This window comes from Aulostomus chinensis, chromosome 14 (assembly GCF_037954235.1).
Source record: "Aulostomus chinensis isolate RoL2024-O1b breed Wild chromosome 14, RoL_Achi_v1.0, whole genome shotgun sequence".
In the NCBI taxonomy this organism is placed as follows: domain Eukaryota; kingdom Metazoa; phylum Chordata; class Actinopteri; order Syngnathiformes; family Aulostomidae; genus Aulostomus; species Aulostomus chinensis.
Genome location: NC_141333.1, coordinates 4,377,459 through 4,392,162, shown reverse-complemented (window position 1 = coordinate 4,392,162; position 14,704 = coordinate 4,377,459). Strand labels below are relative to the sequence as shown.

General features: G+C 42.5%; 2 protein-coding genes across 3 annotated transcripts in view; one reads left to right on the top strand and one right to left on the bottom strand.

Moving 5' to 3' along the window:
• Positions 1–6,842, bottom strand: part of LOC147249493 (phosphatidylinositol 4,5-bisphosphate 3-kinase catalytic subunit alpha isoform-like) — a 23,280-nt gene extending 16,438 nt beyond the window's left edge. Inside the window, exons 1-6 of the mRNA XM_086224208.1 lie at positions 6,526–6,842; positions 6,052–6,126; positions 1,731–1,830; positions 1,286–1,454; positions 768–894; positions 236–445 (exon numbers count right to left, since the gene is read on the bottom strand). Coding sequence (XP_086080334.1) covers positions 236–445; positions 768–894; positions 1,286–1,454; positions 1,731–1,786 — 562 coding nt within the window. The 5' untranslated portion in view covers positions 1,787–1,830; positions 6,052–6,126; positions 6,526–6,842. The remainder of the gene's footprint in view (positions 1–235; positions 446–767; positions 895–1,285; positions 1,455–1,730; positions 1,831–6,051; positions 6,127–6,525) is intronic.
• zmat3 (zinc finger, matrin-type 3) overlaps positions 5,944–14,704 on the top strand; it is a 24,886-nt gene continuing 16,125 nt past the window's right edge. Inside the window, exons 1-4 of one of the 2 annotated variants that reach the window (XM_086224210.1) lie at positions 5,944–6,015; positions 7,726–7,755; positions 8,691–9,021; positions 9,105–9,253. In XM_086224210.1, coding sequence (XP_086080336.1) covers positions 8,795–9,021; positions 9,105–9,253 — 376 coding nt within the window. In that variant the 5' untranslated portion in view covers positions 5,944–6,015; positions 7,726–7,755; positions 8,691–8,794. Of the gene's footprint in view, positions 6,016–7,725; positions 7,756–8,690; positions 9,254–14,704 lie in introns of both variants that reach the window. The other variant, XM_086224211.1, reaches the window with a different exon arrangement.

Below are 14,704 nucleotides of genomic sequence, written 5' to 3'. Positions count from 1 at the left end.
ACTGGTAGATAGATGACGACGTTCACTTGTTCCTCTTGGTTGTCTAATAGTGCTTCGCATGGGTTTTATTTTCTGAAAAATTACAAACACAGCTTGGCCAAATGGCCACAAAGACGCATTTCAATTTCCCAAAAACAGTGTTTCTTTCAAATGAGGTCACCCCGAGTACGATGCCAAGCAGCCCCAAGTTAGATGCCAAACACAACAAAAGAATCCAACAAAAGTTGCTGCCTACCTTTGTCCAGCTTGCTGTAGATGTGTTTAGGGAGTTCCTGTGTGGACTCCACATTGGGAGGGTAAACATACAGGGCCCTACTGTGGGGCCCGCTGGCATCTCTCAGCTCCACGGAGTCTTTACAAACATTCAGGATGTTTCTCCTGAAGTCCTGAACCTCAGGGTCCTTCACCAGGTCAAACTCACAAACTGGCATACCAATGGCAAAGCCTGACGCAATAGAAGCAAAGCCGGTTGAATTGAAGGTGCTTTGAGCTGGATTGCTCAGTGTAGAGATGCAGTATTATGCCATTCTTTCCTTTAATTATGACATAATGAATACAAAAATCCTTTGAAACACAGAACAAATGTAAACAGCTTAAGTATGTCAGGTAATCCTTTAAAGAAAAGCTCAAAACAAGAGATTTAACTTGCTTCTTGAAAAACAGCTAGCAATTTAAAGGCTAGTTTGAAAAAACAGTCAACATAACACATTTAAATTCCTCGTGATAATGACAGAAAATGCAGTTTCCTTATTTGAAGAAAATCTCACCAATCTCTCTGTTAAGGATCTTTTCCTCTCTGTTGCCAACTGGTTCAATGACCTTCAGGAACGGCTGGAAAAGTCTGAGGTCACAGAGCCTTCGGGTCTCATCGTAGAACTCCTCCCGCTCAGCTTCCTGCAGGAAAATTACCTGTCCACTATGAAGCTTTCCTTTCCCCATGAAAGTCAACAGCGAACAGATCTTCTAAGAGCTAAATATCTTCACACAGGTGCGGAATGGATGTTTTGGAAAAGGCAAGGGTTGATTCTAATCGGAGAAATGAGTTTCCTACTGCTGTTCAGCTAGGCTGCTGATTTTTTTTTTCTGAATCCTTAAATTACAACAAACAATAAAACGGAGGTAGGGTATAGCAAATGTGTTCCCTTTACCTGAACATTACAGGAAAAATACTGGAAAAGTTCTTTATCGCAAGTACAGCATCTAATAAGTCCAAGAGAGCCGATTTATTCTTAATAGGAAAACCCCCTTTTTTCCTGCTATCCCAATGCTGATTGTATCGTCTCACCTGTGTAACACTGACAAAGATGTAGGAAGTCTCCTCCTGTAAGAGGTGATGGAGGGGATATTTTCTGGCCTCCTTGAAAAGCTCATGTTTGATGGTAATGAGCGTGGCCTCACGCAGACACTCCAGGGTCAGGATCATCCCATTGGGCAGCAGGCAATCCACCAGGATCCTGCAGATACACAGAGTTTTATAAGATGGTGATGAAAACATCCTTTTCCCTCTTCTTTTAGGCTTTAACTCTGTCATGGTTGTCTTCACATTCAACAAGAAATTCATGAATAATAAATTGAAAATCCAAGGCATACCACAATAAGTTGGCAGAGGAAACTTTTATGAAACCTTTGAGAATACAGTCTGCCCGTGTGAGGAAACCGCCTCTTGATAGTCTATGGGGTTTTTAAGCTTAAGATAATTCTGCATCCAAACCATATTCAGCATGTCAGACCTGGGCGGCATCAGGTGGATCCCCCATAGCTCCCCTGAGGACGGTCTGGGAGGCATCCTCCCCCCCTCTGTCTCCCAGCTCAGTCACACGGATTTGCAACCTGAAAGATAAAATTAGGTTCAAATAAAGATCTGGCCCTCAGTGATCAGAACAGGCTGGATGAGCTGCTGAAGCCATCCAAACGTAAGAAGCTTGGTGAAAGTGTGCTGTTCTGACCATGAATGTAAGTTTGTATACCACCCAAGTGAAAAGGATTTAATAATTCCCACGGCTCCACTGGGCACCGAGACAAACTTGCAATTACCGCCTAAGAGCAGATGAATTAATAGAACCAAAACATAAAACAAAAAATAAAATTAGGCTTATGTTGGCTCTTTCTGGTAAAGGGAGTTGCCAGTACTGCGCGGTGAAACTGTGAGCCCGTCTGCTTGTCTTGGCTAAGACCGAGCTGCCATCAAGCTGCCGAACTAAAACAGGACCAGTAACTGTGTCGGTGCATCTTATCAACAGACTGCATTCACTGTCCACCAGGCCAGGATTAAAAAGCATGAATTTACTCCCATGTAAGTAATCACCACTAAAACCCACTACACACATCAAGAAAGCAAGCGTGCATGAAAGTCTACACGTACAAAATTTAAAGGTCATGGAGGAAAATCTCGGTGCTCATGCATTTTAGATTTAAGTACTGCGCCCATCAGAATGGATATCTAACTGATGAGAGAGACAAAAAGCCTCCCAATCGTCTCCTGAAATAAATCCGAAACAATCACACAAATCACGTCTAATGGTCCCAGCGCACTAGATGTGGTGTATGTTACAGTTCTGGGTCAAGCTTGCTCCTGATCAACACTACCAGAGTCTGCAACAGCGTTTCCCTGCTTGTGTGACAGCGGTTTCAGAGTACCACATGAAAATTATCATAGCCAGTTTGCTCATCTAGATGAGTGAATTCTACTTTATAACTGCAAAATTCTAAGAACAAACCTCTCAGAACCTTTGTGAAAGTATAATGATAAAACTTCCCCTTCATGCTGTACGAGCAATGACTGATTATAATAATAGTGTAGTACATGCTGTAAGATCATCTATATTTAGAACGCTGTCTCATACATTTTCCAATCCTTTTATTTAGTAAAACACTTGAGTCTGGAATGACACTTGTTGTCCGTCATCATATAATCCAGCAGCGGCATGTGGCAAAACGCATCGATGCTTTCAAAGAAAGACGTGTAGGACGATTAGGACGTGTAGGACGTGTAGGACGATTTAGGCATCCATCTATCATGTCACTGAACTTCCTGTCTGAACACGTGACGCTAAATCCAAAGAGAAAAGAAGTTTCCAGGTTAAAAGTGCTTAACTGATGCTCGTTAGGGGAAATTAAATGGCCAAGCGCTCTCAGCCCGTGTACAAGTGGTTTATTACCTCGTGTTAACAGCCAGGGAGACCGCTCAGTCTCAGTATGCAGTTAAGATCAGAATATAGCTCAAAAGAAGTTTTATCATGAATTTAACAATGTCTAATATTATCATTTTAACATGCCCAAATATCAGGTTTTACATATTTACCATCAAAACCTTCCCCAGCCTGAGCAGATAAACATGGACAGCAGTTTCAAGACGCGTTTTTTCTGAATCATTCAACAGCATCGTGTGTTGCATTCAGCCCTGAACATTAATATCCAGCGTCTGTAAGGCTCAAGTTAGGACGACGACCAAGATCTTTTTTTTTTTTCCAGAGCAGTAAAATTCAGAAATACCAATGAGTCTGTGTACTTCTACTCTAAACCTCCAGTGATTTTCAGTTTTAGAGCATTTTTATCAAAACTGAAAACTGGCCAAGAAAACTGAGCAATCTTTTGCCAGTCACCATTAGCTCATTGCGTCGTGGTCAACTGGAAAATAAGTGATACAGCCATTTCAGACAGATTGCTCACATCCAACACTCATAAAAACAAAAAAGTGACTCAACAGCAGATTGAGACATTCTGATGAGAAAGTATGCTTGCGCATATATTTGAAGAAATTACAACATTATGGCTTAATTTTTAGCTAATTTATGGTTCATAAACAAGTCCCAAAGAGCAAGCAGGATGAGAAGTCACAATGTTTACTTTTGTTTTTATGTACACGCAAAAATATGAATATCATGTTATTCATGTTCTGAAAATACCGAATTCGATAAATATCAGCCAGAATCAGCTGTAAAATATCAGCATGTCAGGAAATGACAGAAAACACAGTATTGTGAATCCCTACTTGTGTTGTTTCAACAAACAATTCACAGTAAAATAGAACTGTTAATTTCACCCAACTACAGCAAAACGCAAGGTTAACAGATGATTCATAAAACATCTCTCGTTATCAAAACAAATGATTGTACCCCTCATGACACCTTGTTTCAAATTTAAATATTGCTTTCGTATCCCCGAGCAGTACCCGAGATTCCAGGTCAGTTTGAGTGGTTCTGGCACTGAGCTCAGCTGCACACTTCTATATTATTAAAGATGCCTCGGGGCGGAACCCTGGCATGCTGGTGGGTTTATGGGTGCCTTGACACCTATAGCGTATTTGCTCCAGTGGAGAAGTGCACGTAAACTATGCAGTATATCCACTAAAAAAGCTCCAGGATTGTAGTATACCCCTTAAAAGTGTGTAAAGGTATTTATCAAAGTGGTTGCTAGACAGAATTTTCACACGGTCTGATTGTCGTCACACACAAAACCGGGAGACAAAGATCTACGCAAATGTCGCCTCAATTGATATAAAACCATCTGCAAATCTAAGCCCCACAACCATGCAAATGAAAATGATTAGGAATCACAGCGTACGGCTTCAGCTACCGACACACACACACACACACACACACACACACACACACACACGAGAGGTTTTCTAAAGTGCTGAGCAACTAGACAAGTTCCTCTCAGAAACTTCCCTGTAGCAATGGTCAGAGTGCAACAATGCTGCGGTAGCGACGTCCTGTATCAGATTCAGAACCCCAAAAAAGGCAGATGATAGCAACAAGTACACAATCAGTCAGACGATCAAGTGTAGAATCGTAGTCTGCTTTTACAAAAAAGACAAAGAAAAAAAAAAAGATTTCCCCTCCCAAGAAATAGATGCAGAGATTTTATCTGAGCTGAGGGACTTGATGCTATGTCACAACAGAATGGGAAGGCAGGAAAGCTGCTGTTCAAAGAAACGACTCATTTGCATAAAAGCGGAAACTTTAAATACTTGTTGAGTCACAAACTAACATTCAGTCAAGATTCTGACAGTAAACTGATGACTGAGGAAGTGAAACAGCATGTCTGGCTCTGTAAGACGGACGAGAGACAGAAACAAGTCTAACAGCTTTTGGAATAAAAGCAAACTTATGTTTGTTTGTTTTGCATACGGGAATTTTAAACCATCTCTGTTTGGGACCATTCATTTTCTTATGTGGTGTCTTGAGAATGTGCCTGTTGCAATCGGAACCTTTTATTTTGCCAATAATTTGCAAGTGATCTCCATGCAGTTCATTTTTCTCTAGAATTGGGTTTGTTGTATGAGAAAAAAAACCCACAGAAAACAAAGGACGTGGATCCTAAATCCTGTGGATTCCTACCTAAAAGCCAAAATCACTGTTGCAAATCCTCCACTGCCACAGCCTTACTCACTGTTACCGTTCTGGTGAGGGAAATATTTCCAACCAGTTTGCCTGAGATTAATGATTCAACTGTGACACACACACACACACACACACACTCACTCACTCACTCACTCACTCTCTCTCTCTCACACACACACACACACACACACACACACACAAACATGCATACAAACACTGAATACTAGAAAAACAAACGACACAAAAAAACAAACCCCATGAGGATTTCTGCGAGCTGTGACCCTGATCAGGATGCAGCTAAGCACTTTAGGACAAAAAAGGAAGCTCCCCCACAACACAGGATGTGGGGAAGTGGGGGAAACATTGGCTGGGACACAAACTTGCTTTGAATTCAGAGGCACATCTCCACAACAACTAACAGGGAGTTGTGCGGACTTGGAACGGGAGGTCTGTGAGCTACGCTTCCTCTCAGCTTTATTAATTTGTGGTTAAATGCGGGTATAGCCAATTGCAACACGTCACACTGTTATGTGGTTTCAAGAAAGACAAAACAAAAACAACTGTGGAAACACTGATTGATTTCAGTTTTAATTTGCCACCTAACATGAGCTGAACTCTTGATGATGAGCGCTGCAACTGAGAGAAAGAGAGCAATATAAACAAAGCAGAGGTGAGTGAGCAGGGGAGAGGAGACGGTGATGGATACCTCAGACAGCAGCCCTCCTACTTCAACGATGGGACCGTTCCACCCTTCATGTTTCAATCCATCTTCACGCTGCCACTGAAATATGTGACGGGAGGAAGAGGAAATTAACACGCTAAACAACAATCTATCACAACACCATCACAACAGTGGCTAGCAGCAAGCTAGCTAAGCGGTTGGGAATGACAGACCAGAGGTGATGGCTACAAAAACAGCTCTTGGTTTAACAGCGAACCAACATTTAATTATGACTTAAAATACTGATAATTCACAAACAGCCACTCCAAGCTATTCGGTGTTAGAGATACTTCACCGTAACAATAATTATTCAAATCGATTTGATGATGGTTAGCTAGTTTTCCTCTCACCAGCTAAAGGCTAATACCGAGTCTGTCATTACCCCCCACCCCCCACCGTTGGAAAATACAAATAAGAATTAAGACAAAACTCCTGTAGAATGTGGCTGAATAAGCCTACCCTTTCCAGTTGGTGTCAATCCAGCCAAATGTATGGAGATGCTGGGCTATCCCCGGCTAACACCAGTTAGCAAGCCGTCCAAACCCCTCCAAGATCCCGGCGGCCGGCGAAGCAGCCTGTTTTCCCGTGTCTATCCGTGACAGCAGCCGTTACTCCACATTGGAGACGATCCCTTCTTGCAAACTGTTGCAATAAATCCGGACCGGCATGTCCAGTCGAAGGGGCCCCAGACCGGGGATGTTGTGAGCAGCCGAGCTACTGGTCGACTGGCCAAGTTGTCTTGCTGCAACAATGCAGCCACGCTGTCTGTCTGGTGAGGGCCCTTCCTACCTCCCTCCCACACACACACACACACACACACACACACACACACACACACACACACACACACACACACGCACACACACACACACACATAAACACGCACACACACGCACGCACACACACACCAGAGTGGAACTATGGGTATGATACAACAGTGACATGCCACCTCAACTATGTGTCACACTAACAATTCATTATTAGACCCAAGTATCCAAAAGGTTGAGCATCTCTGTGATTAGATAAGATTTTTGATTCCAGATAATATAATTACTATACTACAATCTCTGGAAATGGTATAGAATCAGGAAATGTATACAATGAAAGTGTAAAAATAAAAACAAAACTGGTGTGGCAAAGAACATTTAGACAAACGTTTCGAGAAAAATCTAAATTACATTAAACAGGTCACGAAATGCAACGTTTCAGAAAAACAAAACTGTATTTCCTCAGTTGTTGTTCATCATCTTAGATGTAATTCCTCCAGATGTAAAGGAGACGTAGTTTTTTTCGTTTGTACATTTGTCCTTCCCTTTCTTGAATCCATGATATCTCACGGATGCCTTGTGGGATTTTTTTTTTTTCCCCTTTCAAATTTTGGCTCAAACGTCTGCAGGGACCCAAGGATGAGTTCAAAATATTTTGGTGGTCAAAGGTCAAGGTGACTACCAGGAACACTCTGGGGAGATCTACAACCATGATGCAGTATTTTTAATCTTAAAAAGTATTTTGTTTTCAAAGGGTCATTGTTTGTTTGTTTTTCTGATATGTTGACAAATGTTCTGTAGGTCTGCTTTTTTGTCACCTGTCTGATTACCTGCACAGTTCAACGAGCGAAGATGAATGACGCAATTTCTTTTTTTTCTTTTTCTTTTTTAGCCTCATGTCACGTACCTGCTACATGTCAGGGTTAGTGGAACATTGTGGTGCTGCAGACGTGATGGTCGTCTTCTGGGGATGCACAAGGAGCGTATCGTTTTTATACAGACCTCAAACATCAAATTATTATTCCTTTTGAAATGGGGAAAGTCATATTGCAACATCTGGGAAAAAAAACAGCTGGATTGTGACGAACATACATTATAGATTCATACACGAATGTGCATGCAAAATAAGAACCGATATTGTTAAGTAGTACAGGTTCTGTAGCGTTACCAGTTCTCCCATTCCTGGGAATCCAAAAATGGAATTGGAGAATCCATAATATAATTTATTAAATATGATAATATCAACTTGTCAGTTCCCATCCCAAAGCATGCCAAAATAGAGCATCAAAAATGTAATAATTAACAAATGAGCGAATTTCAATGTATTTACATGGAATTATAGGAACAAAAATGTACACTATAAACAGCAGAGCAACATATTAAATAGGAATACAGGATTTTATCCAAATATCCAATATGCTGATTATTTTTTTTTCTATTGATTTCGCAAAAACTGATATTTACCAGTGATGATATTATCAGTATAAAACCAAGTTTATATGCTATACACACTGAAGGGGGGGGGGGGGGTAACATTTTTCTTCATTTCCACATTTCGAAAAGAACTCATAAATAATTAACATACAGATGTTTCTTCATCATTGATAATTTTTTAAAATGACAAATATCTGCTGATATTGATGGTTTGCTGAAATGATTGTGCATCCAAAAATAGATACAAACAACAGGAAATATAGAATTAGTGGGGAGGGGGTTAAATTAAGTGTAAACCTGTACAACTATTTGGCCCCTAATCATCATCCTAATGTATTTTAAATTTATTTTTAATTTGTCTCTTCTTCTTTTTCTTCTTCTTCTTCTTCTCTTTTTATATCATTCTCTGAATATTTAATGAAGACTTTCACCTTCCATCCAGACCAATTAGAGCCTCATCGCCAGCAGAGAGATCGGAGCACCACAGAAGTGTAACATATTTATACAATGTGTCATGATTACCACCCATGCAAATCAACAGCGGTGGCATCGGAAATGGACCGTACCAACGTGGAAGGGGGCGCCCGGTGAGCCTCGTCAGCGTGTATCTCCTACAAAAATCCAAATCTCTCTCTGTTTCAACATCCCGGTGGACTTTTAGAAGAACGACACAAACGAGGCGAGTTTACCGCCTGTGTTGGAGCGCGTCTGCCCTTCCTTGCGTGTCGCTCTCCTCCCGGGATTCACCCCTCCGGTGAGCACCGCGGTGTCTGAGCGTGTGGCTGGGACTGTCATCCAGAACTGGCCGCCCGGTTTTTTTTTTTTTTTGGAGAGAAGAAGTTGGCAAAGGGATGTGACTGCGATGATGGCGCTTCAGCTGAGGAACGGAGATGCAGCGTACTACCAGAGCGCGGAATACTGCAGGAATTACACTTCGCCGCCTGTCGCCTTTGGGGACAGCAGCCATTATCTTTCCCGTTTGCCAGGTAAGGAGAGGCAGTCGTCCGGCTGTCAGCAGTTTTATCCGCTGATGTGCAGGGATGGAGACAATCCAACCAGGCATGAACAAATACAGACGGAGGTGGATGTCAAACCGGTACCGCCGCTAATGTCATTTAGAGGTGTGCACGCATCTGCTGCTGCTGAAATCTGGGGTTGACGATTGTCTCTTACAGTGGAGCTCCATATAGATCATATTCCAGGGAGAGTCCAGGCTTGAGTCGATGTCCTACTGTAATTTGAAACAGTTTATAGCCTCAAAGCAATTTCATCTCCCGAGTATTTCAGTCACTCAGGAGGTTCGTTGTCAGATACGAGTGGAGAAATAGAAACTAAACGGCCTTCGTTCTGCTTTCCTTGATTGGCTTTGCTGCTTTTATCTGCACAGCTGATGGTGACATGTGGCAGTTACACAGTAAGTCTTCATTCATTCATTCATTGCACCTCCTCGGTTGCTGCCAACACCGGCTTCTCAGCTGGTTTTTGCCTGCTAAAGGCCAGGATGTTATGTACACTGTTGCAAAATGTCACCTCCTAATCTCCCTGTCATCAAATAGTCACCTGTCATCATCACTCTGATTTCAACCCAGAGATACAGACTCATGCACATGTGACTTGACTTGGACTTTTCCTCCAGAGACTTCAGACTTGGAATCAGGCATTGGGACTTGTGAATAATCTTAATTTGGCACTTAACCCCTCTCCAAAAAAAAAAAAAAAAAAAAAGAAGTCTGTTTTTCTTTTCAACTGCTCAGAATTAGTTTGAGCCCACAAAGATGTTTGTTCCCTCCTGGATTACATCTATGTGACTCCCAAGAACGCGACCGCTTAAAGAGCCAGACACTTATATTTAGCTGCTGGGCCGAGCACGGCGGGCTACGGCAGAACTGTCCAAAAACATCCATTTACACACTCTCCAGTGCATCGTCTGGTATAATCCACGTCTTCATTATCCAACCGTATGTTCAGTAATCCACAAACACTTTGATCAACTCTCCAGTTGAGCACTATCATGAAGGAGAACCCGTAGGTCATAGTTTTTTCTGCATCCGCATAGGTCAGTCACTTAGTCATGTGAAGTGTAAAGCAATACCAGAAAAATGGGTTTGGACTTTCAAGTACACACAAGCAAGTTTCTCGCTGTTGTTTTGTAGCTGTAGCTGTTTTTAGCTGTTAGTCACCATTAGTTTCAAGCGAGCGCTACACATGACTGGTATCCATCCTGGAGTCACAAAGAAGTAATGCAGGAGGGAAAAACGTCTTTGTGAGCTGCAGATATCTATTTATGAGTAACAGAACGGCAAAAAAAAGAAACAAACTACTACTTGGGTGAAGTATCATTTTAATCTGAGGGAATACATGTTGAAGGTGTAGTTCAGCTGCATCAGACTGCTTTTAGAACGAATGATCAACAGTAATGATCATATCGATAACAGTCAGTTAAACTTGTTAAATTATTAAAGTACTCGCAACGCTTGATTCCTAAAGGTTGTTTGTCTCCCTGCTTAAAAACTGGCTCGTCAGAATGACAAATAAGCGACGGGTTGGCCTCTCTGTCGATGAGGAGGAAGGGATGAACTAGAGTAATAGTAGCCTTACACATAGCTGAGGTGACCGAGTCCTTGAAGTTAAACAGCATTCACCTTATGTTAATAATTAAAGTTCATCCAGCAGTTCCTTATGAGCTCTTCTGCAAGAGCAAGTTTGAACCTTTGGTGTTTTCAAAATAGCCTTTAGCCATGAGAGGTACAGTAGTGAAGAGTACAGTAAGTGAAGTGTGAGTACAGTGAGATACTTGGTCCTTGCAGCTCTCTGCTCTTGTTCACTGCCCAGTGAAGCAGACGGAATAAGTGCAGGAGGCATGTGCTTCTCATCGCTCCATAATTGATGTGACGCAACGAAGAACGGCAAGAGAAACTCCAGAGAAAAAGAACATGCGGCCTATTTAGAGATTCTCAGTGGAGGCCGTGAGATTATCAGTCTCCAAGACAGCAGGATTAGATTGTCTCCCTTTTTAAACCAGCAAATGTAGAACTCTGACAAGTGATGGAGCATATTTAACCTCTTAGTTTAGGAAGTTTCATTTAAAAGAAAAGTGCCGTTTATTCATTTAACTAACTGCTGAAAAATGTTCCTTTAATTATACCTTGCTTTCTGCATTAGAGCAACATTACGTAAGCCTGCTTTTGCATTGCAAAGTTGATGTTGTCCTCTCTAAAACCTAGAATGCAAAATGAGTCATGACAAAGGTTTTCTGGCTGTGCAGCAAGGTCTGTGTCCCTAGTAGCCTCTGGTTTTTGGGTCTAGATCTGGGTCTCCGAGGGAGAGGAGGAGGAGGAAGCTGACCTTGGCCTAGCTACATTCTGTTGTTTTGATAAAGATAAAGGTGGAATAAAAGAAAGATTTAGAGGCAAGATTTGTCATGAAAAAATAAATCTCCTCCTCCTTACTCTGTTACTTAGATAGACTGAGATTCTGTGGGCAATCGATGCTAATTACCCTTCCTTCCACCAAATAGTGAATCAAAACAGTTCCATAATCAAAGTAAAATCCTAAGAATAAATCTTAAGAGGAGGCATTGTCATAATTCAGGTTTTTAATCACGATAGGGTGTCAAAACAAGGGCAGGTTGGTCTTTACTTTTAGACAAAAACTGAGAAAAAAAGCAAAAGTGAAACAAGTTATTTACTGCCATGCACGCACATTGTATAGACAAGCATCGTCCCACCCTGCACTCAACCTCGCGCTGGTCCATAGGATACAGGAAGGAGGCAGGAAGGCTTCAAAGCCATTGATGCTAGCACTCACACTTGGCCCGGTCGCCCTCTACTGTTCTGAAACACGACTGTCCCTCCTCCCCTCACCACCGCCGCAGAGACCCTGCACTCCCTCTGCTAACATTTTGGCTGGAGTTCCACAGGCCAGGCTTTACATTTCACAGTCACAGGAGTGAGACACAGCGGTTGTAATCTTGCATGAGCTGGACGAGAGTGAAAACGCTCTACCGTGTCAAGTTGTCAAGTTTGGTCGAACATTCAGCGAAGGAGGGGAGGACAAGTGAAAGACAAGCAGCAATATGTAGTGCTGTAGCTGCTGGAGTTAGCTCACATACTAAGCTGTCCATGTTTGTGCAACTGTACTGAAAGAACCTTCCAGCTAGACTTTGGGGGACAAATGTGATCTGGCACGGTTCAGATTGACCAGTGGTTGAGAGAACCCGTGTCTTCACCGGAGCACCTGATTTGGTCCGGATGCGGCCTTAATCTCAGACCTTTTCGGGAATAAAAAGCCGACATATTCCAAAGAGTTTTGTAGGTTTATCATATGTGTACAGAGGTTTGTGTTACAGAGGGTCTTTCAAGCAGGGATCGTCAGTCAGAGCTGCAGTGTATATATTTTGCTGAGACCATATAAAATGCAGCAAGTGTTGTTTTCCTCCAACATGACTGTAGTCCTTCGTCAGGGTGCTGTGTAGTGGTACCTACATGTAACTGTGCTTTAAAAGTGTCACTTACTGATGGAGTTCCACTTACGAACAGATGATTTATTGCTGAGGTTGAGCTCAGGTTTCTCAGGAAAACAGCCTTTAGAGCCTTGACATCAGCCGCTGGATGGAAATGGACCCTTAATGAGATATTCCAGCTGTGTGAAAGAGTTCTGTTGTATGAGATCGTAGCCGTCAACTCAGACGAGGGTCGGTGCAGAGTCTGTTTGAACGAAATTTTGAAACGTGTTTGTGATTGAGCTGTCGTGATGAAACTTATACTCCAAGTTGATGATGTAGCAGTAAGATATACAGCAGTACGTGTGTGACTATGAAGGAGAACAAGCCCAGCAGGAGGAAGTACTGCACAGGGACGCTGTCAAAAAATGAGTTGAGAGCAATAACCTCCAGCATATTTCACATTAGCTGTGAGATGCACATAGTTACATAATCTATTTTGTGGTTGCACAGTGTGTCCTCTGAACTGCTTAGTGGGCCATTTGAAGTCAGAAGGGTCAGCTGTCCTTTTGGCCAGTAAATTATATGACATTAAGGTTTCTGAGCAACCATAAAGCTGATGATGATGCGACAGTTGATACTTGTGCAAATTCATCTGTTTGTGGACGGCCTTATGTTTAGTATTTGGGGGGGGTGACGGATTTTACAACGGGGGGAAAAGGAAACTGTTACGAAAACGGGCACATATGACGTCTAAACTGCACAGCAATATTTTAGTCATCCACGTTCATTGAAACACCAAACCTGAGGTCAGAGCTGGGGCCAGGAGACCATGTTCAAGGTCAATGAGTGCCTCATTGTGGGTACCTGACGTACCGCACTTGACCATCAAAGGGGCACATTTCCCACTAATGCTTAGTACTTCTTACTTTCAACTCATGAAACAAGTTGAATTATGGAATTCCTAACTCAGGAAGCAGCCTATTTTCTATAAATGCAGACCAGTAGTTTTGGTTAGCATTTAATATTCCCATGATGTCACAGGAAATGGAGGTCCAGACTCCAGTATAATGTGGCAGTAATGCGTCTGAAAGACTAGTTGTGGTTGGTGCTGCTGGTCCCTGCGGCCTTATGTCCCCACCTCATGTTGAGTTTTGCAGATGGATGTCTCCGTACTGGTTAAACATGACATGCTGTCGGGGATGTGAGCTAACATGCACACTGAGCGGGTGCACAGAGATATCAGCGCCAGTGCTGGGGAACCCCGTGCTGCTTTCTCGTTCTCTGACCATCTGCAGTTGTCCCCGTAGTGGCAAAACATTAGATGCACCATTTCTTTTATAATTGTGCGTTAATCTACGCTGTAGGTTTTGGCATTGGAACACATGGCTGCGTACCAAACACTGCAGCCTGACATGCACCTCCCTTGTGTGCCATCAGCACGGATCGCAACAGCTGTGCATGGTCCACCTCTTACACATTTCTACACTCTGATTTCCACGCCATCACCTCCTCTCGTCCAAGCTCTTTTTGGAGTTTGGTTTATTTAAGGAAAATGTACATGTTGCCCAGCATTTATGAGCCCAAACTCCTCACTCAAACTATTTGTTCCATTTCAGCTGCAATTGTTGGAAGTACACAAAGAAGCTCAATGCAGCAGCACGGAAACCCTGCTGCAAAACACTGTTGATGTTGGCTGGCCATTTATGAACCATACATAGCCTTGATTTCAGTAGATTTGACCTGGGCCTTAAAACAAATAAATGTTTGCCCAAAGATTGTGATGCTGGTGTATTTTCAAGTGCTATATTTTCTGATAAGAAATTCCAGAGGAAATGCTAACCATGCATGACCGTTGTGAACTGTGAGAATTAGTTCTAGAATAAACCAGTTGAGTTGAGTTGAGATGTAGACCACAAAGGTGCCTCCCCGATCACTGCTGCACACACTGGTTTGAATGTTGGCGGCTGAAGACGGTAGCGTCCGGCTCTAGACT